Source organism: Ammospiza nelsoni, chromosome Z (genome assembly GCF_027579445.1).
Source record: "Ammospiza nelsoni isolate bAmmNel1 chromosome Z, bAmmNel1.pri, whole genome shotgun sequence".
NCBI lineage: Eukaryota > Metazoa > Chordata > Aves > Passeriformes > Passerellidae > Ammospiza > Ammospiza nelsoni.
The window spans coordinates 31,200,811-31,228,469 of NC_080669.1; the positions used below are offsets into that span (position 1 = coordinate 31,200,811).

General features: G+C 37.2%; 1 protein-coding gene across 1 annotated transcript in view; it reads left to right on the forward strand.

Moving 5' to 3' along the window:
• The first annotated feature begins 320 nt into the window (after positions 1-320).
• Positions 321-27,659, forward strand: part of FANCC (FA complementation group C) — a 63,380-nt gene continuing 36,041 nt past the window's right edge. Inside the window, exons 1-3 of the mRNA XM_059492258.1 lie at positions 321-485; positions 2,032-2,116; positions 7,877-7,971. Of these exons, the coding sequence (XP_059348241.1) occupies positions 321-485; positions 2,032-2,116; positions 7,877-7,971 (345 nt within the window). The remainder of the gene's footprint in view (positions 486-2,031; positions 2,117-7,876; positions 7,972-27,659) is intronic.

A 27,659-nucleotide genomic window follows, 5' to 3' on the forward strand; every position in this document is an offset into this window, starting at 1 on the left:
GAGTGAAATATTGATGATGACAAAATTGGATAAGAAAAGCCTGAAACACATCTGCATGTTAAATTTATTCTAAAATAATTTACTGATTACTGTGCCCCTTTTGCTACTTCGTCATGATGGGATTATTAGTTTAAGTTCTGAATATTGCAGATAAAGTTACCAGCCTTATGAGATGTAAACAGACACTCCCTACACCCCATTCTTGTGTGCACACAAAAAAGGTGGTAGAAATCCTCTCTTTGTATATTCGCTCTTGTTTTGAAGCCAGTGTTCAGTGCTGCCTGATGTGGAGTTAAAATCTTTTTTTTCAGGATTGTGAAATGGCTCAGGACACTACAATGCCCAAACTGAACTTTGAGTATTGGTTGGATAAAGCTGTTGAGTGGGGTCAAGCCACTACTTTGGAATCACAGAAGGATGTGTGCCTTCACTTGCCCCAGCTCCAGGAATTTCTACATCAGCTTTATGAAACAATAAAACATTTGGTAAGTGGCTTTAGAAGGAAGAGTGACCTGTTTTGAAGAGGTCCTCCAAAACAATCTGCACCGTGTTTTGACAAAACCAGAAGGTAACAGTAGCAAAAAGGTTTATCTTGTTGACCTAAGGTAATACTGGATCAGGGGGGCAAACTGGGGAAATAGTCACAGGTAATGCAAACAGGAGTGTGCTTCTTGTTTCCCTGATTTATTGTGAAAGGGGCTTTTTCAGCTTGATCAGTTGATGTCACGTGAAGTTTCCCAGCCAACGCTCTAGCCTCTTAAAAAAACTCTTTAAGTAAAGAAGAATGTGATTTTGGTTGTCAGGTCATAAATTGGATGATTTAAAGGCCTTAACATGCAAAACTGTGACTGATCCTTTAAATCTTATGGGGTCTGCTGACATGTTAACCCCAGTGTTTGTTATGGCACAGAGTGAATTCTAGCAGTATGGTCAGATCACTGGCATAAGCTGCTGCCTGTTCTGTTTATTGATTTAATTATTGTCTGCACTCTTGAGTAAAAGTAGTTGTTCATGTTTAGTTGCTAGTATGTTTTTCTGAGCATCACTTTTTCAGTGTATATATTCAGTATAATTAACCCTAGAACTACTGCATTATGGCATAAGGCTTGCTTCTTCTGGAAGTTATTTTTTTAAAATATTCTTATCTATAGACTGCAGAGTGAGGTTTGTTTCTGAATTGACTTTAAATGTTAAATTTTAAGTAAAAGGTTTTGGGGGAGTGGAGTTTCTTACCATATTTTCATTTCTTTTTCCTTAAGAGGGAAAAAGAATGTTGCTACTTCACGTAATCTGAGACATGGCCTGAAATGGACTTTGTGAATATGGCCCCAGAAAGTCTTGGTTTAGCCCCAAACATGAGACAATGTAAGGAATTTATTGTAATAGCAGGAGATGCTCATCATCCTTGCTACTTGTATGTTATCTCAGTGCAGCACTATTTTTCAATGCCTTCATTTATTAGCTAGTAAAGCTACAAAAATGGAAAAATAAGACTGACTACACAGGAATTGTATATAAACTACTTTGTCTATTACTTTTACAGTGAAACGTCTTTCTATTTGGTTAGAAGTTAAATGTCAATTTGTTACTGGCTAATTATTAAAGAAGTTAACTTAAAGAAAGCAAACAAAAGTAACAAAGTAAGTTTATGCCACAGTAGATATTAATCTCTTCAGAAACTGTGAAACAGTGTATTATAACAATGACGACCAACAAAAATGTGTGTTAATTAGGCTTTTAATACAATGACATTGTATACTTGCTGGTTACTAATACTGATCTGCTGGGTATGAGGCAAATGAACAATTTTCTAACATAGTTAAGTATTAGGTAAGAAAATTACCTAAATTTTAACTTACTTGAATGATGATATTATGGAAAATCTACATACTTGCATGTGTTTTGCTTTCAGAGCATTTCACAGTATAATAATTTGGATTGTAATTTGCAGCAGTGAGTATCATTAACAGTTTTCTTAACCTACTTTTGATGTGCAGTATATTTACTATCTTTTTGTTTGTGTTTTAGCAGGTTCCCACTGTAGCAATCCATCAGTTCCCTTTAATTGGACAGCTTCTAGGAAGGCTCTGTTGGAATCCTTTTGTTATAGGATATGGTAAGAATGTGTTGAGATATTTCTGCAGCAATTCCATAACTTTATTTTGTAGAAATTAGGAAAATATGAGTTGTTATATACTATGATTTTTCTTCCAAAAAAACACAGCATTCTTTTTTACTGAAGTAAACTTTTGAGATGAAAAGGCTATCCATGGTGCTTTAAATATATGGGCTTCAGAAATGTTAAATTCACTTTTGGATCTAATTAATTTCATGGAATCTTGGCTTGGGACCAGTAAGTTTTAAACCCAGTGAGTGTTTATGTGCATCACGATTTCCATTCTCATTTTTTGTTGTATCAATTACATTTTGTTGGAGTCTCAAAATGTACAAAATCTAGTGCTTCAAATTCTTTCAATGGACGTTTCCTTCCATGTGTATCAGAATATACATGTATGCTAAGATAGAAGAAATAACTTATCTGATATGTGTGTTTTGTAATTAGTCTGTGTTATGGTTGTCTTTGTTTTCATTGAATCCTTAGGATGTATTTTCCCTGTCTCTCTGTCCTTAACTAGTGACAATGCACATTTAATTAAAACAGTAAAGTAGTAACTTAGGAAAAAGGCATATGGAAAAACAAAATGCTCTTACTGGTGGTGAATATGTGTGTGGTTGAGAATATAGAAGAGAAAATAAATTTGGCATAGGAAAACTGTTTGGAGGGAGGAGGCACTCCTTGTGCTATGTCATCAACAGTTCTGATGCATTTTTCAGGAACTCAGATGTTAAATTTTTGATCAATTACTTGGGATCTCATTTAAGCAGAAAAGCGATTCTGAGCTTCCCTGTGAGCCCCTTAAAATAACTTTTTGTCAGTCTTTTGTTCTTATTACAACTACAGATAAAAAAAAGGGAAAGAAAAGAAAAATTAAATAACATTATGTGTCTTCTGCTTTATGCTTCTTTTTGGGGAAATAGAGAAAAGGGCAAATTTTTTTCAGCTAGCAGGGTTTTTTAAGTCAAGCACAGCATACATCTTCTGTTTTGGCTTTGTTTTCTAGACAGCTCCAAGCACAGGCAAAATTAACTTGTCTGTAAAACACATCGTAGATGTGTGTAATGTCAGCATTGCACCTCTGAAAGCAAAATTTGGGAAGGAAACATAGGTTTAGACATAGACCACTTCTGCAGAGCAACAAATGTGTGCTTTTTGTAAAGCCTTTTCATACTTACAGATTTATTTTTACTATGGAGAGGTTTCACTTCTAATCATAGGTTTTGAGTGTGTTGGTAACCATTAATGTTGACATGCTTTGCTTCTAAGTTTTTGTTTGGAATATGCAAGTCTTCAGACAGTAAGCTTTTCTGAGCTGACAATATATTGTGTTATAGAAAGTAGCTTGACTTACATTTATATTGTGTTATAGAAAGTAGCTTGACTTACATTTCTCATCAGAGTTGAAAGCCATCTCTGTCTGCTTTTGGCTCCTTTTCACAAAAATCCCAGCCGTACATTCTTGGTTTCCTCTACTTCTTTCCTCTTTTTTGTGTTCCTTCAGCATTTTCTGAAGCTGCAATTTGCACTTCTTCTGCAATTTGGTCATTACCTCTGAAGTTTGCTTGACAATGAAGTCTTGCTACAGTTTGGTTTTTTTTGTCTCCAAGTGGCAAACAAAACAGAGAGCTTTACTTGCTGAAAATGGAATCCTGCCCTTTAATGCTTAAAGATTTTCTGACATCAATAGACCTGAAGATGTCTGCTTATACATTCCCACCACTTCCTCTTCTTAGGGCCACCTGAGCACTCTTTGGATTGGTGGCATTTTAGATTCAGCAGTTTTTCATTTTGTTTGGCACTGGTTCTGAAGATATTCTTTAAGATAGTGCCGACTATAGCAGATGCTGACTCTCAAGTGGGTTTCATATAATTTCTCATTCGGATAAATAGCTCATTCAGGCATGTGTCGAGATCAGGCCACCCTCACAGAAGAAGGAACTAATTTGGTTCAATTCAGTCTTTCATACTAAAAAATGGAGCAGGAAAAACATTATACTTTTGCATCATGTCCAAACCACAATACCTATCGCCTTAGATGAATGTCTGTTGGTGCTGGAGGCTGACATGGCTGGCCACTCAGTGCAGGAAGCATAGTCTCTGAGGGAAAACAATCTCCTCATAAACACTCCTGAGGAGGAGGTGACCAAGTTAGCCTTATTTAGAATGCTAATGTGAGGGGAGCACGACTGAAGAAAGTCTCATGACTGTACTTGCGGTCCTGAACCACAAGGGATACAGGAGGAATTCAGTTTTGGTTAGGAATTCCAGTGGTGGTGTTTTTTCTGTTTGGGATTTTTTTGTATGGGTTGTTTTTTTTTTGTTTGTTTGTTTTTTTTTTTTTTGTTTTTTTTTGTTTTTTTTTTGTGGGGGGGGGGGGTATGTTTGTTTTTTTTTGTTTGTTTGCTTGGTTTTGGTTGATTTTTTTGTGGGCTGTGTGATTATCTTCTCAGTAGAACCCTTCTGGTTTGAATTTTAAGCCGAAATGCCTCGAATCCCAAACTAATACTATAAATGCTGGGAGGTTTCTTGGTGGCTCTCTATGTCAGTAAATGTGTGTGAGCAGGCAAGCTTGGGAATGGACTGATTTCAACAGAAAGTTCAGTTTTAGCTAATCCACATTTTGTGATATGTTTCAATAAAATTTTACAACAAACTCTAAAAATAATATTTTTGGCTCTAAGATTAGGGTTTTCTTTTTTCTGTCTGGCCGCAGGGTATTTATAAACTGAATGTGCTTGGGATGATTGAGACTACCTTGTGTTATGAGAAAAACATACATTTTGGTTCTTTGTCTGGTTTTTTTATAGTTCTTTTTCGTTGTGAGATTGGTGAGAAAGAAGTACAAAATTATCATAAAGGTTTGGACTTTTGACTGGTTGTTTGGTTGGAGGTGTTTCAGATCTTTTGTTTGTTTGTTTGTTTATTTCTTTGGGCTTCTTTTCCCTTTTTTGGTTGGTGTTTTGCTTTTCTTTTTTTCTTTTTTTTTTTCCCAAAGCAGCTTGCAAGCAGTCTAAAATTTCCTACAGAAATTTTTTATTCTCTTTGTTGGAATACAACATTAACCTCCTTAAAGGAGTCCTGTAGATAGGTGGTAGATAACCTTTTTTGAGCTGGAGTATCCAACTTTGAGTTTTTTATTTCATTTCTGTGGATGTATTAATTGGTTGTTTGGGTATTAGTCAACCTTTCATGCCATAGTAAGATCAAATGCCTTTGTTTGTATCCTGATAATGCTTTTCAGTGTTCATCATGATGATGGGTTTTCCATTGAGATCACAGTTGCTAGAAAACTGGGAGGAAAAAATCCACCACTAGGTTTTCGATGGCTCTGTGTTTGGTCTTTTGATAGGATTATATTTTGCAGCTACTGTAATTATTTTAAGAGCTGGGCTAATCTTCCCATCTTTCATCCCCTGTTCCAGGGCAGCTGCGAAAACAGTGAACCAAGAGTTTCCCTCAGAGTGTGTCATGGGGTATATCAGCAAGACTGTGGGCTCTTTTTTTCACAGATCTATGGGAGGCTACCTCAGTTTTGGTCAAAAAGTAATTTTTTGAACTAGGAAAATCTGAAATTGTACCAGTTCCTTATTTTTTTGGAAACTTTTGACTTATCTATGAGACTAGCATAGGTTGGTTTCACTGGGGATGAAGTTTGAATCTATCTGTGTTAATCTGTGTAAATTTATTATGCTAGAAAAGTGTACCAGCTCAGTTTGTCTAGGCTTTGTTTTCATCATTTTAGCTTTCATCATACTGATTGGCATTTTGCATATTGGAGCAATACATGCAAAGTATTTTATAGTATGCAGCAAGTCATCACATGTAACAAAAAATCTTCTCATCCAGAAATCTATTCAAGCAGTTACATGTATTTTCTTCACATCTTTTCTTAATTTTTTAAGTTAAAAGAAACCCAAACTTTAAATAAAATTACTTAGTGACATATTGTAGACATATGCTATAAACTGTATGAGTCAAAAGAAGAAATACTTGAACTATGTATATGTTGTTTGAGATAACAGGTTTGGAGTTGATGTCTTCTTCCCTTTTTCTGTGTAATTTATATAATTGAAGGGTATGTCAAAAGCCAGATTTCACAATCAGGCAATATTTAGTATTAGTAATTAATAATGTTTAAAATTTTTATTTTCCTAGAAGGAATTTGCTGTGATTTAGTCATTTAAGTAAATGAACCACTCATTTTTTTTTCCTCACAGATAATGTCATAGTAGAGTTTAGATGAAGGTGCTTTTGAAGAAGATAGTTGTGTGTTGGTGCTGATGTCTGAATGCCAGTTGGGTGTAATTGGGATTTAATAACTTCTGCTGAGCGGTATGCAAGATGCATCCTTTAACTGCAGAATTACAAAACACAGGAAATTATTAGCCTTGTAAAAATCCATATTGAAACAAGTCCCCAAACACACAAAGGCAGAGTACTCCGAACTGTGGTGGGTTAAAAGTATATGCTTGGGAAGCCATTTCTATTGCAGAGATGTTAGTCAGTGGGAGGTAATGTCAGTAATGGCCTCCAGGTTTGTTGGACATTTATTGAGGAATACTGGTTTAAATCAGTGTTAACGTCTTTGGTCACCTGGTGAAAATACAGGCATTACTTAATGGACCTTTTATTTTTTCCTCAGGCTTTCTCAACAAAACACTTCTAAATAATACTGTTTATTGCATCCTGGATAACAAATACACAGAAAACAAAAGAATTTACTTGTTCAGCTTGATAATCAAATTGTCTCATAACATAATGTCTAAAACTGATAGTATCACTTATTTGTATTATTTTTAACAAGAAGGTTATTGCTTACTAAGTGAACATTATATCTGAACTACATCTGGTTTTCAGAATTTTCATTTCAATCACACACAATTTTGTTCTGGTATTAAATCCACTGTAGAACATCTTAGTATGTGCCAAAGAACATTAGGGAAAAAGCCACCAAAGCCTATTGAAAACAAAGTTGTGGGAAATAATCTTGAGCTAAATGTCTCTTCCGCTGCTTACTTCAGATAATCAGCTCCTCTATAATATCTGTTCATCTGAGCAGTGAGAGTTGTGCTCGTTTTGTAGTAGATTCTTAAAGAAGAGAGCTAATTTCAAACAGTGGCTTAGAATTAAGTAAAACCCAATCTGGTCCTTAGCAGAAAATTGGAATAGGATTTTTTTGCATTATCATTTAGCTATTCTGCTGTCGGCAGAAATGTCATATTCCTGAGGCATGGAGACTCTTTCTCTATTTTTACAGAGAACTTGGTAATTTATATTCTAGTTATGAATGATTTCATACTTCACAAACTTTAGTTTTTTGTAACTGAGCATGCTTGAGTTGTGCAAGCTTTAGACACAATGTAATAAACATTTTTACTACTCTAGACTATTGTCTCTTATTAATGATATTATTTACTGTGTTGAAAGTTCCTTGAAGGTAGCTTCAGGTATTATTTACATGAGTGAATTACTAGGTCCTGCAAATTTCTTAAGATCATCTAACTGTTGTATAGATTCTGAACACTTTGGTACCATTTAAACTGCTGTTGAAGGAAATGATTGCACAAGAAGTATATAGTGATTAAAGTTAAGTGTGTGGTATGAATCTGGTAGAATAGAAGCAGCATGAGTTGAGGCTGATATTTAGGGCCTCAATTCTGTGGATGAATAGGGATTGTTGTGTGTAATTCTGTCTGTGTTTTGTTTGGGGTTTTCTTTTCCCTCTAAGTGTATCTTTATTTGCTTTTTTCCCTGCAGATGAAAGCCAGAAGACTCTGATGTGGTGCTTATGCTGTCTGTACAGCAGTGAACCACAGAATGCTGTGGAACTGAAGGCCAACAGCTGGATACGGGTAAGTGAATGGATCCTTCCCTGGGCTGCTTTGAATTAAATTGATGATTTAAAGGTTCTACATCTATAGCATAGATACACTGTCATTCTGTCATTCAAGAAACTGCTCCAAACACAATTTGCATACATATTGTGTTGAAGAATATATGATTCTAATTATAACAGAGTCAGTGTTAGTCTCATTTTAAATCTTAAAAGGATGAGGTATTTTACGTTTGATAGTTTTGATGTTCTTCCTAGATTCACCAGGTCTAGTATCCTTGAATAAGGAGCAGAAAGGGAAGCAAGTGTTGCTGTTAAAAATAAAGAAGCTTTCAATTAGGATAAAATACATAACCTGGAAAAATGTCATGGTTTGTTTAGAAAGCAACTTATATTTGTTCCGTAATTTTTATTCTTTTTGGGTTTTGTTTAATCTCCTGCCTATGAAGAATTTAATTGTATCTGAACTTTTTTCAAAGACAGTCAGAGAGGGAGGAGGCAGTGCTTGTGTGTGGATTTGTATTTAGTGACTTAATGAATAATGAATATCTAACTTTAGTCCCAAAATTAGAGTTTTGCATGGCATATCTGTTCAAATTTTTCATATTTCCACACTGAATTAGCAAAGCACATCAGCATGTAAATACCTTGCAGCATATTGATGCTTAATATTTTACATGGCTGACTAATTTGAGGGTGCAGTTCTGTTGTGTCCTTTGTTTTTCCATGGCTCCATGTAAAAATGTGGTAGAAAATATAAAGGGAATTTTTAAAAATCTTTTAGTCCTCACAACTTGTGAGAATGTAGCATCCTAATCAATATTTATGTACAGCTCTGCTAAAGCTGAAGATAGATTACTAGATATCTGTAGGTAGATAATTTCTTACTTACTAGTTTATTTTGTGTGTCATATTATCTAGGTATGCATGTAATACTAGCATGTACAAATTATTATAAAATAATTGATGGTGATGACAATGCACGTTTGTGTTGTTATTAAACAGCTATTGTTAATATAGAAGCAGTAGTCTTAGAAATATGTTCTCACAGTCTTTTAGGTGGCCTTGGGTATATACCTGTTTAGTGGGCTGTACCTCTTACCATGAAAATTTGAACAATTTAGTGCTGAGTAAAATCACCCTTATTTTTTTCCTGTCTTTAATGTTTTGCAGGAGGCTTTTACTGAGGTTAGTATACTTTTAATTCAAAGCGTGGCAATGCTTGAGTACCAAAGTAAAATGACACAAAAATCTCCTCTGCGTTTCCAAATGTAGTCTTGCTGATTCGTTGTACTCTTTGTAATGAAATAGAAGAGGCACAGTGGTACGCAGTTAGTTGCTAAACAGAGCAAAATTTGTCCATTTTGCTTTTCAGTAGCATAGCATATACATATGCATTAATGATGCATGTTGATAACGTGCATTAGTGATGCTCAGTGGTGAGGGAGAGTTGTACCCAGTCTACTACAGACAAAAAAACTTCAATTGTTTTAATCTACAACGTCTGACTCATCTGATTCATGTAACTGAATTGATGCTGATATAGGGAAAAGTATCAGGTAAGCAGGAACAAACAGTTGGAGATGGATGGAGATGGGGCTGCTGGTTTTGTCTTGTATTGAAACTAACACATCAAGTATTTGATTCAAACTGCCCTGTAATATGCAGAAATTTTTCCACCTACTCTGTGTGTTTCAATCACCTGTAATAGCCACTGTGACTTGATGGGTCAAGAGTTAACCTAAAGGTTAGGGAAAGAGGGCATGGAGGAATTCAAAACACAAACATATCTTACTCACTATTTTTATCATTCAGCACTTACCTGGTTGTATAAGGTGAATGCAGCACCTCATGAGAATACAGCAGTTGGGATTAAAAGAAAGGGTATTATTAAATTGTTTTCTAGAGTTAGTAGAATTTCTTCTCACTTTTTTACTACCCAGTGGGTGTCATCACAAAACTTTTTGAAGAAAGTGGTTTTATTTCCCTTTCCTGATCATCACTGTCATTCTAGTCACCAGCAATTTTGGTATGATAAGGACTATCATGCTTGTTTTTACAGAAGAACCTGAACTAAATGTTTTGCTACTCTTGAGGGTTTTCTTTTGCCATCTGTGATAATGATTTATATTTTAAAAAACAAACAAAATCCAAAGCTGTATTTGATTAGAAAATGACATTATTGGGTCAAGTTATTGTTGAATCTTTTCTTTCCGTTGCTTTAATAGCTATGTACATTAACTGTGGCATTACACCTTGCTTTTTTTTGTTGGTGGCAGGCGTGAGTTCCTGAGGGATACTGGGGCCATTCAGTGCACCTTTAGCTAAGATCATTGATAGCAGGGCTGATCTCAAGACTTTTGTTTTTAGCTATTAAATTGCATTTTCAAAGTTGCAAAAAATGTATTTAATGTTGAGTGTATTTAATGCTGGCTTACTTGTTAACTTTCCTGCCATTGTCATATAGAAGCTGTGTTGTTATTAATGGCAAGAAGGGTAGTTACCCACTTGAAATATATTATTACTACATTTCTGAAACTAAGTGTGTGCAGGTCGGTAAGTTCTTAAAAGAATAAAATATGAAAAGGAATTTAGTGATGTTTAAATAAAGTGTGTGATGTAGACCATTTTTAGGATTAGATGCTACTTAAAATGGTAGATATTTTTTGTTTTGTTTATGACTCTGAGCCTTAGTGTTGGAATCCACATTACACAGGTCTTTTGTAAAGCCAGACACAGCACAGGAAGCCAAGATACATGCTGCCACAGATGTCTCACTAATAAAAACGATCGTGACCTGGTGAAACCAGTCTCTAGGAAAGTTACTTAGTTTCTCCAGCTGGCCTTCTCTGAGCAGAGATTTTTGGAGCTGTGAAGTACGTATGGTTTAGGATAGACTTCTCTGTGATGTGGCTAGAACAGCTTCCTTTCACTGCACATTCCTCTTGAAATCACATTGCTGCAAGTGAAAGCTTTTTTGAAGCAGGTTTCCTTTTCATTAACTTGGCCACACCCTCTTCTCTGCTCTCAGTTTATGAGCTATGGTTATGAGTTGTTTATGTCTCTGGAATTTATTTCCAATGTTGCTTTTCTTTTGCAAATCTGTATCTTATGCATGGCCATATCTATCCCCATCTTTCTTATAAGTCCCTTTTAAATACTGGTAGGTTGTAGTAAAATCTAAAGACTTTAACACAAGATTGTATTTGCTTCTTTGTCTGTTTTATGGGTAGGATATATATGTAGGATATATATGTCTGTTTTATGTTGTAGGATATATATGTAATACCTGGCTTACATGTATTTGCTAAAATATAGTATGCTGAATATGTCAGGCAAAGTTCGAAACTGGACACTGGTGTTTGTAGAACATAGTAATGACAACATTGTTGCCTATGATGATAGCTGTTTGCTAACTTAGAAACAGTGATGTATATTTTTATATACCAGTAGATGGCATTCTTCCTATTTACATACAGGTATGCATATACTAATTTTCTATTAATATGTACGCAGTTTTCTGTTTCACAGCATTCTAATAAATACACTTCCAAGGAAAACTGAATATTTATTTTAATAGTAGTCTCAAATTTAGAAGTCAACTTCCCTGCTGCCCTTATTGTGTGACATTGTTTCGACTCTTCATTTCTAATGTTGGTTGCAGTAATGAGAATCGTGTATTAAGATTCCTGACATTTTTGGCAACAGTTCAGGATCCTCACTAATAAGAAAATTAATTTCATTATCTTTGCTGTCTTCACAGTGCATTCAGTTGAGCTGAGTTTTTAATTTTTCTGCCCATAATTTTTCCACAGATGTAGAAGAATTCTACCTGTGTTTTCACTTTTTTTGATAGTGACTGCTTATTGAAATTTGGGGTTTTAGCACTTAGGGCTTTCTATCCAAGGATGTATTATATTAAAGAGTATATGTGAACAGTTTACATGTGAACACTTCAAGCCTTGGTTCTGAAGTACTTACAATGAAAAACTCACATTGCAAATAGCTTGAGTAAAAAGAAACAGCTATTCCTTTTCTCTCACTTCCTTCTTCTCTCACTGTTGTAAATTTACAAGTAGTATTCTGAACAGCACAGGTTTTTCTGTATTTCCACTCCTTTGTTTTTCCTATTACATGGTTTCCTAGTAGCTCATTTGTATTATTTAAGGACAAACTAACCAATCTATTCTGAATATCTGTAGCATGTCTCTCATCATATTTCTTGGTTTGCTGCTCCCGTGTTTTAATTAATTCTGTAACCTCTTTTTAAATTGCTGCTGTTTCACGAGTTTATTTCCCGTGGGTGTGAGACTTTCCCCGTGATGTGGGGAACAACAAACTGCTCATTCTTGTGTGTGTGTGGCCTCTGGTTAGGAGCCAGCATTCCGTGGTGCAGCAGCACGGGCGCGCTCGGAGCCGGGAGATGGCGATTGCTGCCCTGAGCGCTCGCGGCTGCGTGCCCGCGCATCCCTGCCTGCACAGGGCTCTGCCTTGGGGGGGTGCTGCACCTAATGCAGTGTTACACCTAATGCAATGCTCTTGTGGCCTTTCCCAGGGCTTCCTGCATGTGTTTTGATAAAAGGGCAGTATCATACGGTGGGTTGCTGATAATTTGTTAAACTTGCCGTAGAATGGCCTGGGTTGGAAAGGTCCCACTAGACCACGTTGCTCAGATCTCCATCCAGCTTGAAAACTTCCAGGGTTGGGACATTCACCGTTTGTCTGGTAAACCTGTACCAGTGCTCTACTATTCTCGCAGTAAAGAATTTCTTCTAAATATCAAATCTAAGCCTACTCTCTTTTAGTTTAGATCCATTTCCTCTTCTCCTGTCACCAAATGCTCTCATGAAAAGTCTCTCCATCTTTCTTGTAGGGTCCCTTCAGGTGCTTATGTCACCCCAAAGCCTTTTTTTCTCCAGGCTCACCCCAATTCTCTCAGCCTTTCCTCACAGGAGAGGTGCTCCATCCCTCTGATCATCTTGATGTTCCTCCTCTGGACTCTCTCCAACAGGTCCATGTGCTTCCTGTGTTGGGGCCTGCAGGCTGGATGGAGTGTTCCAGGTGGGGTCTCACCAGAGCAGAGGGTGAAAATAAAAACTGGGAATTAGCTCTTGTACATATACATTATCTTCAGCTATTCTGTGTATTGAAAGCTTTCCTTTCTTAGTTAAAACTAAGAGCAGTCATTAAATAAGCATGTCTTATCAAAAAGGAAACAAGAACATTTTCTATATTTCCTGCTGCTAATGGTTGCCTGTTCTGGAGGCTCTTCTGAACACACAAGAGATTCCAAATAATTACAGGCTACTAGTGATCCCTTTTGTCATATTGCATTATTTATGTTTGGAGTTTTTTAAGGTTATTCCTATAATTTATGATTGTTTAAAGCTTTGAAGCACTGGAACAATATATTTTTAGAAATTTTATTGTTGTGTTGTGCTATTATTAATGTTCTTAACATTCATGAAAATTTTTATCTAATTTTTCATGCCACATAGGCATCCTATGGAGAGAGTGGGAAATGCAGATTTTAATGTCATTTCTAAGTTAATAAGCCATCAGAATTGCGTCCAACAAATGCCAGTCTTAAAAACTTAAAGGCTGACTCACAGCCAATAGGTCATAGTATAAATTAGAATTTAGAACAAGTGGTGAGCTACATGTTAGCAGATATAGACCAAAGTTGTGATTGGTTGTATTCATCAAGCACCAATTGGACAATTAGAGCCAAAAGAAAATGAAAAAGGTTATGTCAGTCAAAGCTAAAACATGGAAAAATTGAAAACTAATTTTGTCAGGGCCACTTATCAAAGCAAATCTGACAGAGAGGGAGGAAGAAAGGTGCGCTGAAAGGGCATAAAAAATATTCCAGTTCAGTAGAGTAGCACTCAAAATGCAGAACAAACCTGAAGAGGCCCAGATATTCTGTGACTCTATCCTGAAGGCCACCTATTCTATAGAATAACTGGTGTATTTTTTTGGCAATATACAAAGCCAACCCAACACCAATGAAGATTATTCATTTAAATATATAAGAAGAGAATATGTGATAATAACACAAAAATGGAAGCTTCTGGCTGGTGCCAGATATTAAGTTTTCTATAGCATCAGGCTTGCTTTTAGAAAAACAGTCCTAGTTCAGCCCTCACCATAGGGAAAGCTGCATATAAATAAGTGCATGTAGTCAGAAAATCCAAGTAATTTCTGAAAGAAGCAGAATTCCTGAACTAAGTGAAACAAGCACAAAGGTTTTGCACAGGCATAACTCACCTGTGGAGAAGAGTAGAGCAAGACAGATTGTACTAAGAATATCATGCATATGGATGCACTGTATAAAAAGTCTTCTGAATATCCTTCATCAAGTGGCCTGAACCATCCTTAAGTGTACTCTTGTGCAAAACTCTTCGAGAAGCAATATCTGCAGATCTTGAAAGATTTTCAGAACATAATGGAATAAATAATTTATGAAGGTGAATCCTCAGTTTTGGTGACCATCTCTGCAAATAAAAAACCCCAGAGATGGTATGACTGCAGTCATGTCAATTAAAAAGGGAAAATTCAGGTGTTTGTGTCGTGGACCTAACATAAACAAAAATAAGAAATCCTAGTCGTCCACTGACCTCAGTTCATGCAGTAAGATGCTTGTGTGGTTTTTTTTGATTTTTTTTTGTTTGTTTTTTTTGTGAAAATAGAGCTTCATCTTAAATAATAATAATCCAGTTGTGGCCAAAAGGTCAGTAAATAAATTCAGAAATGGAACACTTTTACACTTTTAAGCTCTTAATTATTGCATTTATGAAGGTAAATTCAGACCCTCAACAGAATTGCCTTTGAAAAAAATTCAGTGAGGCAAAATGTAGGTGTAGGTCAACTCTTAATCCTTGTAAGATCTGAGGGTATTCAATAGAGAGTCTAATTGAAAAGACTTACAAGTGGCACCTAGTGGGATTGAATATAGAGCAAGTCCAGTGACAGTCCCCAGGGCCAGCAGTGGGTGACTGCCACACCGGGCGCACAGGGGCGAGGCAGGCCAAGCTTTGGCTGTGAGCCATGGCCAGGGGTCAGGCTCCAGGGCAGCAGGGTGTATGGCCAGCGCAGGCACGGCTGCAGCGCAGCTCAGGCAAGGCCCACATGCCTTGAAAGTCTCCCTGCCTGTGGTGGATGGGTGGGCTGGATTTAGATCATCTTCATTTCCCCTTCCAACCCAAACCATTCTGTGATGCTATGTAGGATGTACAGGTAATTACAATATTCTCTTCTTAGGTAAAGAATGTTGATTTGATCTTGGGGCCAATATACTTGCCATCTTTCAAACTCATTACCTACTATTTTTTTTTTGTATGCATGCTTTGTCAGATTGTCAGGAGAACATTAGAAATTGTTAAGAAAGGACAAATGTTAAAAGTAATCCAAACATAATGTAAAGAGCTTTCCTCTTCTTTTCCTAAAAGGTATTGTTTAAATAATTAACTCTTTATAGAAGAAAGTCTTCAAGTTCACATTTTTCTAGAAGAAAGGAATTTCAGGTAACATAAAGAAAATATCTAGTGCGCAAATTAGAGTGAACCTCAATGTCTGTTCTTTAGTTTGCTTTTTTATGTTAGAGCCTAAATCACTTGTGAATTGTCATTCCATGGGGGATATGGGCCCCATGATCATCTGATGGAAGACGTATTAAAATAGTGTTGGATTTATAATAAAGGATGTCTCTATGAGATAAGAATACTACTTTAATGACATATATGGGTAATGTGTCTATTAAAAGGCTTATGAGTTGCTAGAGGACATACTGAGAAACATGTATTTTCCTTCTTATCTAGACAACTTTGAAAGAAGGAGATAAGAGCTGAACAGAGATATCTGAGTTAAAATATGAACATATTTCACCTGCTATTTATTACTGAGAAAGTTAAAGGAGAGAGAATCTGTGTCACAGAGTATAGGTTTTAGCAGGGTTCTATTATAATAGAAAATTTTCAAACTTTTTATGTTGTCATTTCTCCTCTCTAAAGGGAAAACAGTTTGAGTAGTATTTGGAGTAAGATTAATTGTTGTTTTGGGCTATTTCTTACCTTTTTGATAATATCACTGCAATATTTTACCATGATGAAACACAAAATAATCAGAAGAGAATGTCAGTGTAAGAGGGATGAGAAGGCGTGGAGCAGGGGATCTGGTTTTCCCTGGCAGTTGTAGGGAGAGGGACGTCTGTGTTCCAGGAGGCATGCATCCAAGAGACAAATGGAAAATGTTAAGTCTCCTGGAGGCCAAAGTAGTTCAAAGTTACTTAATCACTTTCTGAGACTCAGTTTTGTGGTTTTACGGATCTTATGGCTTTTTTGGTATGTTTGGAAAAGTGTTGTCATTCCTCCTCTAACCTGTGCAAATAATCATCAGGAGCTTTGATCACTGCAGAGATCATAGTGTGTTCCTTCAGATGAAAGACGTCTGATGGTGATTTAAGTATGTATCTTGTTTATACTTTTTCTGTTAATTTTTTCTGTGTTTTTCACTGGTCCTTCAGGAATCTTTGTAGCAGTTTTCCTCAATCACTCTATATGGAATTTACCCTTGCCTTCCATCAACGGCTTGTATGTAAGAGGGTCTAAAGATATTTCCTTAAAGTGGTCTGGAGTGCTTGGAGACAAATGGGCTTTTACTCAGTTCTTGATTGTTTTCATTCAGCCTTGCTTGTGATATATCCTTTTTCCCTCTTTTGCTGGGTGGTGGCACACTGCTTAGTGCAATACCTCATAGTTACAGCCAGTAGACAGTCTGTGCTTTTCACAGGAGCATTTGCAGCCAACTCCTGGTAAAATTGTTGAAATGAAACAGATACTGCCTGTACCATTTGTTAGAGAAGAGCGCAATAACAGCTATGTGTTGTGCACAATAGTGTTGTACTGCTTGATTTTGTGTGATAAAACACACAAAAAAATCAAGAGAATGCATGTAGTATAGTTTTGAACTCCTGTACCACTTAATGCAGAGATCAGAATTCAAAATAAAATTTCTGCTTAGAGAACTGCTACTTATTTTGGTGTTTAGGGCTTATTTTGTTATTTTCAAAGTTGCTGTTGCTATTAAATATTCACTATTAAATGTTCTTATAGAGGAAGGGAGCATTTATAAATACAGGGTCATCAGAAATATTCAGTGGATGTAATAACAAAGTGACAGATATATTCTGATATATTAGTATTTTCTAGATACCTATCTAGAATTCACAGTTTTTGTGCTTCTAAGATCTAATGCAACATCTTAGCTCATTATGAAGATGTGGGGTGAATGGGTGGTGTGTCACACTGTATCTTGAAGTAGTTAGGTTAAAGTAAGTATTTCAGTGGTAGATCTGCTTTCTCTGTGTCACTGGCTATCCTGTAAGGCAAAATGTTTTCATAAACTTTAAAGAGAGGTATTTAAAGTATCCAGTTTTCAGACCATTTGTGCGCATTAAAAATAACTTGCTATTCAGGTTCAATGGTTTTCTTGTTGGACAGTGCTTACACTGGGGTCTTGCCACAACAGATGCAATAGATTATAAGAAGACGGCTAGTATAATAATTACAGCATGGAACAGACTGCTGGCAGATACAACAACGTAGCATTCTCTTTAATCATAGTACTTCCCATAGTGTGGGTGGCCACAGGCTGCAGACGTTTCAGTCAATCCTTTCTCCATGCAGCAGTGGTTGTAAAAAAGAGCTGAAGTAAACAGCATTCCACAGACCATTAAGGGGTTTTAATTTTGAAAAAATATAGCTTCCCTTCACCCCTCCTTTTCGCTGCTTGCTTCTGTCAGCTGTTACCTACCAAATCAGTTTTGCTTGAACTAAATAGTATATAATGTACTATCTATGGGCTCTTTAAAAATTTGTTGTGCTCACTTGCGGCTTTTGTTATTAAAATATATATTACTTTAAAACCTGAATGTTTTGTTGGTTTTTGCAGGAAGAAAAAACCTCTGGCCTTACATTAAATCCTGTGTTATGTTAAATTTAAAAGCTTTTCATCTTTTTTTATCCTCCTGATTTTTTTTTCCTTCAATGCCCAGTGTGATTTTGCTGTTTCTGTAAGATGCTTTATTTTCTCCCTAGCCGTTAGCACAATACCTTTTCTCCAACCATAATGAAGGGGAACTTTCTTGTGTTTTTTAACCTTGTGGCCAGTTCACTCCTTTGGAGGTTGATTTCCCCTCCTTGATGTTTGACATATAGTCATTTGGAATCTGAGTTGAATGGAATAGATTTAAGCAGCTAAACTTGGTGTCATGAAAATTGTTACATAGCATTTACAGGCCTTTTATGGAATGTGTAAATCAGCTGCAGTTGAGGACAAATAATTTAATTTTATTTTTAAGTGCATGTGCATGAAGGGATATGTTTTGATAGATGACTTTTTACATTGTAGTTAGCCATATGTAGAATCAAGTGTGTGAATGAGCTTGAAAGAAATGTCTTAAGTGTCGGTGAGTAACAGATAGTTCAAAGTGAATGTTCATTTGAATCAAAACAGAGGACAGAGGACTTACGTGAAACACAGACTTGTGTTTAAGATCTGACATAAATAATTAAAGCCTAATGACTTAATGAACTCTTAATGTGCTAAGAGACTTTTCAAATTTTAAATTACTAGCTAAAATTGAATCTTAAGAATCAAGTTGGCTTGCTTTGCAATGTGTCCCAAGGGAGTAAAGAGCGATTCAGGCATTTTTCTCTCTCCTTTGTGCGATTAATTTGTGTCCCTGATACCAAGGACTTTTTCCTGTTGAAGTGAGTGTACTTCCTAAGGTGTACACACCTTAGGAAACCCACATCTCATAGCAGTATTTGCTTGAAATTTGACACATCTGCCTCTTAAACTTGCTAATGTACAGTTCTGTTAAAGGTTAAAGACCCCAAGGGTCTTAGGTATGGTTAAGTATGGGTGAGGGGAAATACTGCATTGGAAATGGGAATTGGCTGATGAATCAAAGATGACTAATTGATACAGTGATAGTATATATTAAGAGATTTCTAGTAGAATAGGTTCTAAAACAATTTATTTCATAAAGGATGGGAGAGTGATAAAAGATGTTAAACTTTTTCATGCAAGAAGAGACTGGGGCTGGATCTGTTTGCCATGGAAAACATTTTAGAATGAAGATTTCTTCATATACAGCACATAAACTATTTCTAATACTTATTATCTTGAAGTTTTACTGAGTTCACTGTCAGTATTTTCTTTTTTCTGTTGTTCTTTAACTTCTGTAAAGTTAGCCAGAGGGAGTTCTTGGTAATTTTGAACATTTTGAAGATTATACATCTAGATAGTTAGTTAATCTTCTCACTAGCTCTTTTGAGAATCAGTATTTTAAGCTGACTTGGACATTCTCTGGTCACCTATAGACAATTGCATTGGTAGGATGTAAGAGAATTTCCAATGTTTTCAAGTGTGCAAGCATTCCTGTAGTCTTCTGGTTGAAAATAGAATGGTATTATGAATGGGAAAAAACAGACCTCTCTTCTTCACATATAATTCTTTAACAATGCCAAGCTAACATGATTATAAAGGATTTCTCAGCTTCTGGGTCGAAATAAACAAAGGCTAAGTATGTCAAAGAACAAAACAAGAAACCAAGGATTCTGCTTTCCTGCAAGGCTGCTTGAGCTTTAACAGCAAGTGTCACAAATTGCTAGCCAGCTGACATTTCTCAGAGCACTTTAGGTTTGCCAGGTGGGTCTAGTAAAGAGTAATGATTTGTTACTGAGACACAAAAAGAGGTCTCTATTTGAAGAAATTCTACTGGCATTAAATATTTTTGCTCAATTTAATATAACTTTGACCAGCAGTTTTTGTATCACCATTATAGGTTATTTTGTGCTTTTTTTGCTAAGAAGTTCAGTGGACAATTTTCTCCCCTTAAACATTTAACAGCATGAGACTTAGGAAGTCCAAGCCCAAAGGGATTAAAGTAATTTTTCCTGAATATCATTGTAAATTAGATGCAGTATTTGCATTGTGTACCTATTGGAAGTATAAAAATGGGTACATACATTAATTGAAAAAAGCATAAATTTTAGATTGTAATTTTTCTAGAAATTATGTAACTCACAGATTTAAAGTAAAAGTGAAACAATCTTGAAATCCATCCACTCTTTCGAAATTTATTCATCCCTCTTTTCCACACCTTTTTTTGTGTGGATAAAAGAAATTCTTCAGTGGGAAGCTTGTATTTTGGCTTTTGATAATTGTGGCGGGAAGAAGGAAATTAATTCTAAATCACTGGCTAGTTAAACCAGAGAGCTTTAAAAAAAAAGAAAAAAAGATTTATGGTTTACTCTGGTAGAGCTATTGAATTTCCTTTTGTAACTTAGTGTAAATGTGTGTTTTATTTCAGCATCAAAAGTCTCCTCTTTTTTAATACAAAGAGTAATAGCACTTTCTAGGTGGGTGTTTCTTAAAGAGAAAGGAGAGAGTAAAGGAAAGGAGATTTGAAACTGCTTTTCCTGTCTGAGGCCAAGACTAGACTCAAAGCTTGCCAGCCCAGCAGTTCTTCAGCTTCTTTCTTATGATTTCTGAGGGTTTTGTTAGTGATTTGCAGATGAAGCTTAGGCTTTGGACCTCATCCATTAAAAAGTTCCATGGTCTTATCTGCAGTAGTAGTGCAATGTGTTTTTACTGTACCAGTGTCACAGAAGGTAACTGAGGTTGAATTGGTGAGGGAAAAAAAGTGCAGCCTTCCCTTCCCCTCCCCATAATTTTCTTTTCCACATTTCATTTGGAAATTAGGATCATGTAACATTTTTCATCCATTTTAGGAAACAGAAGTAGAATATGAGACTAGTCTTTTTACTAAGCCTCATGTATCAGCAAGAGTAATACAATTCATAGCATACTTTAATTTCTAAAGAAAAAGCATATTTGTCTCAATGGGTTTTTGAAATTTTTTTCATTTCAGTTTTTCTAGTAGGTTTTCATGGTCCTTTAGTGTATTTTTGCCATACTTGTAAAATGTTTTAAGGAGAAAAATGTAGTTATGACTGTTGAAAGAAAACTGAGGAAATTGGCCTAGTATAAGAGCACCTAAAGCAGTTTTACTGAAGACACTGACTGAAGGTGAGCCTGCTTAATTCTTCAGGGACAGAAGAGGGTTAAGGGTAATCATCAGGTAGAGTGTGGAGAACTTCAGAGAATCTATGTTTTCATGTCTGGGAATATGTGAAACGTAATGAAGTCTGAGTATTAACTTTCTGAAAGAATAGTACTATTCCTGTAGGGGTTTTCTTTTGTTTTATTTTTAGCTCAAAAGTAGTTCAGTCTAGTCATTTATCTGTAGATTTTCTATAATTTGATCACATGCTTGAAGGACAAGAGCCTTGTTTTTCTATGATTGTTTAGCAGAATAATTTGTTTATGATCAACTAGTCTGTCATGGTTGTCAACAGAGATTTAGATGTAGGCAGATATCAGACTTATGTTTCAAGTGAAGAAGGACTAAAATGAGAAGATCCAGTAAATCCTAAACATAGCCATCAGTTTTATTTAGTGAGCTGGCACAGAATTTAGCTAATGAAAACCATCCTGTAGATGCATGTATCCATAAACTGTGCTGAAACAAAAAAACTCCCTGACAGTAAATGTCAGAAAGAAATGCAGGAAGCAAACCTCTCCTATCCTTGTACTTAGGCACTTTGACCCTAATTAACTAAATTACTGAAGAATATTCCAAGCTTCCCCAATGTTAATTGAAACTGAAGTGGTTTCTTTTTTGCAAAACCTCTGAGTGATTACTGGAATAGACTGAATTTGATGAAGTGAGAGGTTGTGTTCAGTAGCTAATAGTTGAAATGTATGCGTATATGTGATTTAACATTTTGTCTTTTGAAATGTGTTTTAACCAGTTTTAATTTTAAAGGAGAGACTGAACTTTTTGGTTAGCTTATCAATGGTCTAGTTAAACATTTTTTTATGATTTTTACCATTTTTTTAGTGTAATATGCTTGTACATACTAATTGTTTTTCACAAATATATGCCATGTAATTTCCCCTAGTTGATGCACTGAGAATTTTATAAAATGTTGAGAAAACAGAATAATTTTGAGTAAAATAGTACTTTAAAAGCTAGATGATGTTTAAATCTGTATTGGTGTTTGATACCTCATGGTGGGAAATGCAAGCACAGAAAGCTCCAAGCCTTCTCTAAGGTCTTAGGTCAAACACTGTATGCATTTCTATCTCTGAGCTTGAATGCTGGAGGCTTTGGGAGCTCTCTGCGAAGATAAGAAAGAGCTTGAAACTTTTTAAACAAACTATAGCAGCGCAAGAGTCAGAAAATGATTGTACTTCGATGGTTTGTTTAAAAGTTTCAAGCTCCTTCTTATCTTTCCCTTTCTGTGTAGTATCAGAAGCAGCTGAAGGTAACACAGCCTGCAGGCACAGTCTGGGCGACAGGAGCAGGAGGGCTTTTCCTGAGCAGGCAGAGCCACAGCAGGCACAGCTGCAGTGAGCAGCAGAGCTGAGGGAGTTACCAAGGGTGCAGCTGGCCTGAACTGTTTGTTAAATACCTTGATAAGCACATGGCATCCTGGGAGCAGCCTAGCAACTGTAAAATCCAATAGCTTAACTCCCATAGTCGTATAGCTTAACTCCAACAGCATCCCAAAAACACATAGTAAAAGCAAATTCAAAATCTGCATTTTCAAAACTTTTCTCTACCCAGCTTGAAAGATCTTTAAGTTCTTGGTTGGGTACAGCACAAGAGTTAGATCTTACCAGAGTACAGATATCTCTCTGTTCTGTGGACATCTCTTGTCCTGTTCCCCAGAGCTCACCTGATGTCTACAGGTAATCCAAGTCAGGCTCAGGCCAGGCTGGGTCCAGCAAGCACAGTAATCTGCTTCCTCTCAGCAGCTGGTGGGAGCTGGTAATCTGCTTCCTCCCAGCAGCCAATTGGAACTCAACTCTGACTCTCTTTTCAACTGGAACTTGCCTCTCACCCTCTTTTCAGGGCTTGTTTTAATCTTCCTCCAGGGCGGTCCCAAAGTGAGATGAAAGTCTTGTTCCTCACACGGTGGGTACCAGTTGTTGGGGATGCAGAAAGACAGGGTCAACTGATGAGGTATTTGAAAGATGATTTATTGCAAAATCAGTCTCATGGAAGGGTGAGATGAAGGTTGTTACATCCATAGTTAACACATTAGAAGACTTTTATCCGAAGCCATTAATTCTTATTCTAGTTACCATGTCTCTTAGAAATTTCTTATCCAATCAGCTACTTCCACAAAGCTTGCTAGCACCTTCATAACCAATGGCTAATTGCTAAGTTTTGCACAAGTTGCCACAATGTGTCTTTTTCTATCCAGTCGTTGAACTCTATTGAAACTTAGTGCTGTATCTTCCACTTTTTATCAACTCTACAACAGGTTTTATTGTGAAACTCTAAAATCTTCTACTATTTTGCTTAATATATTTGTTCACTTATATGAGGCCTATATCTACTTGCTTAAAACATATTTGTGCTTAAACTACACATTTTTATTCTTATTTCATGTCTGTTTCACTATTCTATTCTAAAGCTCCAAGCCTTCTCCAAGGTCTTAGGTCAAACACTGTACCTATCTCAATCTCTGAGCTTGTATACGCGAGGCCTTGGGAGCTCCTCTCTGTGCTTGCATTTCCCACACCTTATATTCTTTTACATTTTGATTTTGGTTTGCGGAAAACTGTTTTTCTGTGTTCTCCTGGACCAGGGGAGCAAGTGAGCAAGAGGTCTTTGAAGCAAAATTAAAAGTCACAAACTTTGTTATGAGTGGGTAAGTGTGTGGAAATAATATGAACTGTATTATGTAAGCATCCCAGTCCCAGAATTGATTTTGTAAACAGTTGGTGAAATGGTCTTTAAATGAATATACTACTTTGTTATTTACAGACTTAACCACTATGATTCTTCAGAACTGGCTACTTATTTCATAATAAGAAGGTTTAAAAAGTACCAACTCTGTTTGTGTTTTATTGTCAGTTATTCAATCTAGAGAACATGGGACATGATAAAACTCACAGGCCTTTAGGCAGGATTTTTAGGAAAATGCTGCTAAAAGTACTTACAGGAATTTGAGCTGCTGAAAGCTAGCAAACAAAAAATTAATTGATATTTACAAAACAAATCAGAGCAATGTGTATATCTTGCTTACTGAGGACTCTGTTTAAATTGTTTAGGAAGTAATGTGAGTCCTACCTTTAAAGAAAAACCCTATTATGTACTGTTTCTATATTTTTAAATTATGGCTGGAAATCATATTGTCTGGTTTATCTGTTATGCAATCAATTATACCGTTTTGGATTACTTTTTATGCCAGATTGGAAATAGAATTTGACTTCTTGTCTTCTAGAATTGCATTGAAAGCCATGGGCCATCTGGCTAGAGAGGAAATGCCTAAGAGCAACACTGACGTACAAACTCTTGAAGTCATTGACATACAAGGAATTCTCATTCCGAAGTCTTATTAAATGCAAATAAGAAATAGCACTTGCATCTAAAACTTCCTCTAAATAAGATGTAGTTTTTCGTATTATACCTGCTTTCTTTTAGTAGAGCCGAAAAAATCTGGTTCCTCTTGAAGCAGATAGAAAGGTCAGAAATAAACCTGTTACTTGACCACATTTCAGAAATTTCCCCTTGAGTATCCATGTTGTACTTACTCCAACAGATTTACATAGATCATAATTTTTTGCAAAATGTCATTAATGGTCTCTTCTCAAAAAATGACTGCACTTTGTATTTTCATGCAGAATATACTTAAAGAAATATTTATTTAGAATAAATGATAGATTATTCAGTTTAATCCTGCTCTACTGTTGCTTTGATAGACTCATCCAAGATAGCAAAAAAGAGCTCAGTATCATTGCTGGGAAGTCTTAATTAGTGTTAGGTTTGAATGGTTTATCTCAGTGAAACCATCCATCTCCACTGTTCAAAATATATTGTAGCTATTGATTTTCACATCTGCTTCTGAGGACATTCAGAACCATAAATATTTTGGAAAGAGTGCGTTGAGAAGTTTCCAGAAATAAACTGCTTTATCTGCCGCCCCTGGAATCTCTTTGAAATTGTGTCATAAATTCCAGGACAGTTGCTACACAAATACAGTTACTAGCATAAAACTTGCCATCCTGTAATAAAAATCTAGTTCTGTTTATGTGTTGATGTCTAATTTCAGAAGTAACTGTGCCTTTAATTCAAGCTTCTATATTTTTCCCCATTGATGTGTACAGGGAAGTATTGGCTGTTTCAGAAAGAAAAGGGGTAAAATGGTTCAGAGCTTTTGGATCCCTGCTTGGTAAATATGGCATCAGAAGCTAAAGCACTTCCTGCCTTTATGCTGGATTTATGGACACTAGTTGAGTTCCTGTTTGCCTGGGACTGTTACTTAAATCAGTGGAGGGACAAATTCTGCTCCAGAAAAGTAATTTCCAGGCTTTCACAGAGTCATGTGCGTCATGAGATGGTTGTTGCAAACAAAGTTACGGCGTAACTCAACGGATCCCTTATAGCTCATGGAAATCAACCTTCATTACTTAAAGAGGAGTATCAAAAGAGTTAGCTTAGCTTTTGTGAGAAGTATTTTAGTTACTTAGTCCACTTTAGAATCATGGAGTTTGGAATAGACCTATAAGATCATGAAGTCCAATGTTAACACTGCACTGTCATATTGCCACCTAACCACATCTCTAGTGCCACATCTACGCACCTTTTGAAGACTTCCAGGAGTGATGTCACCACCAATACAGCAGTCGATTTCAATGCCTGACAACCCTGTCAATGAAGACATTTTTCCTAATATCCTGTCTAAACCTCCCTGTCAGGGTCCGTCCTAGTGGACAGATGACGTGATGGTTCGTAGGAATGATCTCAGAGTGCAAAAACCAACACCGTACAAGGGGGTTTGCAGTGATAATCAAACCAAATGCAGTTTTATTGAAATAATCACAGCAAAAATGCGATAGAGGGATTAAGGGAGAGAAAAAGAGAGAGAAAGAGGGGGGGAGAGGGGATATAGCTACCAATGCAGAGACGAAGTCCTTTGGTCCAGTTCAGTCGAGAGTCCGCCTGCTACACTGGGGAGATCTTAAAGGCTCTAGCTAACTCAGAGGTTTTTATTACTGAAAATTGTGAGGGGGGGGAAACAGATACAATAGGGAACAGATGTAACAGGTAGTCCATGTTCTCAGCAGTAAATGAGAGCCATTGTTTTCTTGGTTCAGTGGTCACAATCTGCAGGCAAACATCTCGCTTTGATCAGCTTGCCTCCCCCACACACCTCCCCCGGGCTGGGGGTTTCAGTCCCAGTCCTTGGAAGGAGCAGAGGGGCCTTTCAGGAGTTTCATGTCTCAGTCCTTGGTGGAGAAGCTTCTTACATCTCAGTCTGTCTGTCACGGGGGTTGTAAAACAGGTGAGGATCTTCTGTGGGAGACCACCTGAAACTCAGAAGTCCTGCCAGGCCAAGAGATGGGACAGCTTCCAGAGCTGCTATTGTTGCAAACGGGGCACGGTGCCCCTTCTTAGCATACAGCAAACACTCCTGTGAAAACAACACAGGAGCTGTGAAAACAACACTGAGCTTTCAGGTCTCAGGGCCCGTGGTGTGTGACTTTTCTCCTTCAGAGCCAGATATAGACAGGGGGGGGTCTTCTCTTCAGTGGTCTCCCAAGGATGATTGTGAGGCAGATGAGGGAAAATTTGGACAGACTCTCACACTCCCCTGGCAACTTGAGACCATGTCTTCTTGTCCTGCCAGCTGTTACTGAAAGTGTCACAGAAGAGACCATCCCTTGCCTGGCTACACCCTCCTTTCAGGCACTTGTAGAGAATGATAGTTGTAGAGTTTCCCCTCCTTTTCTTCAGGCCAAACATCCCCTGCTCCCAGAGCTGCCCCTCATAGGGTCTGTGCTTCAGACCTTTCACCAGCTCTGTTGCCCTTCTCTGGACTTGCTCCAGCCCCTCAATGGCCTTCTTGCAGTGGGTGGCCCAGAACTGGACTGAGGATTCAAGGTGTGACCTCACCAGTGCCTAGTGCAGGGGGCAGTCAGTGCCCTGTCCTCTGGTCACACTACTGATGATGGAGGCCAGGATGCCTTCCTGGCCACCTGGGCACAGCTGGCTCATGCTCAGCCATTGCTGACCAGCCCCCGCAGGTCCTTTTTGGCTGGGCAGCTTTCCAGCCTCTCTTGCCCCTGCCTATAGTGCTGTCTGGGGTTGTTGTGACTGGACCCAGTGTTGGGCTGGACCCAGCACTTCACCATACCAAACTTCATATCACTGGCCTCAGCCCATTGATCCAGCTGGTCCAGATCCCTCAGTAAAGGCTTCCTACACTTCAGCAAATCAAATCTCCCACCCAACTCGGTTTCAATTTGCAAACTGACTGAGGGGCCACTGTAGAGGATCAGATCTAAGCATGTTTTCTCTCAACATTCTGAGTATTGCTACAGGAAAGGTGTGATTGCAGGAGAGAGTCCTGTAGAGCTGGGGCAGTGCTGTTCTGAGCCAAGATCCTGCTCTGCCTTGAGACTCATGCTTAGTCCCCCACCCCCACCTCACTTCCAGGAAAAGTGCATGAGTGAACAAAATTGTGTGACAAGTCTAGTTTACATAAAAGGCATGCACCAGATGAACTATAAAAGGGAATAAATCAGGTCCCCTCTTTATTTTTTCTCTCATTCCCGCAT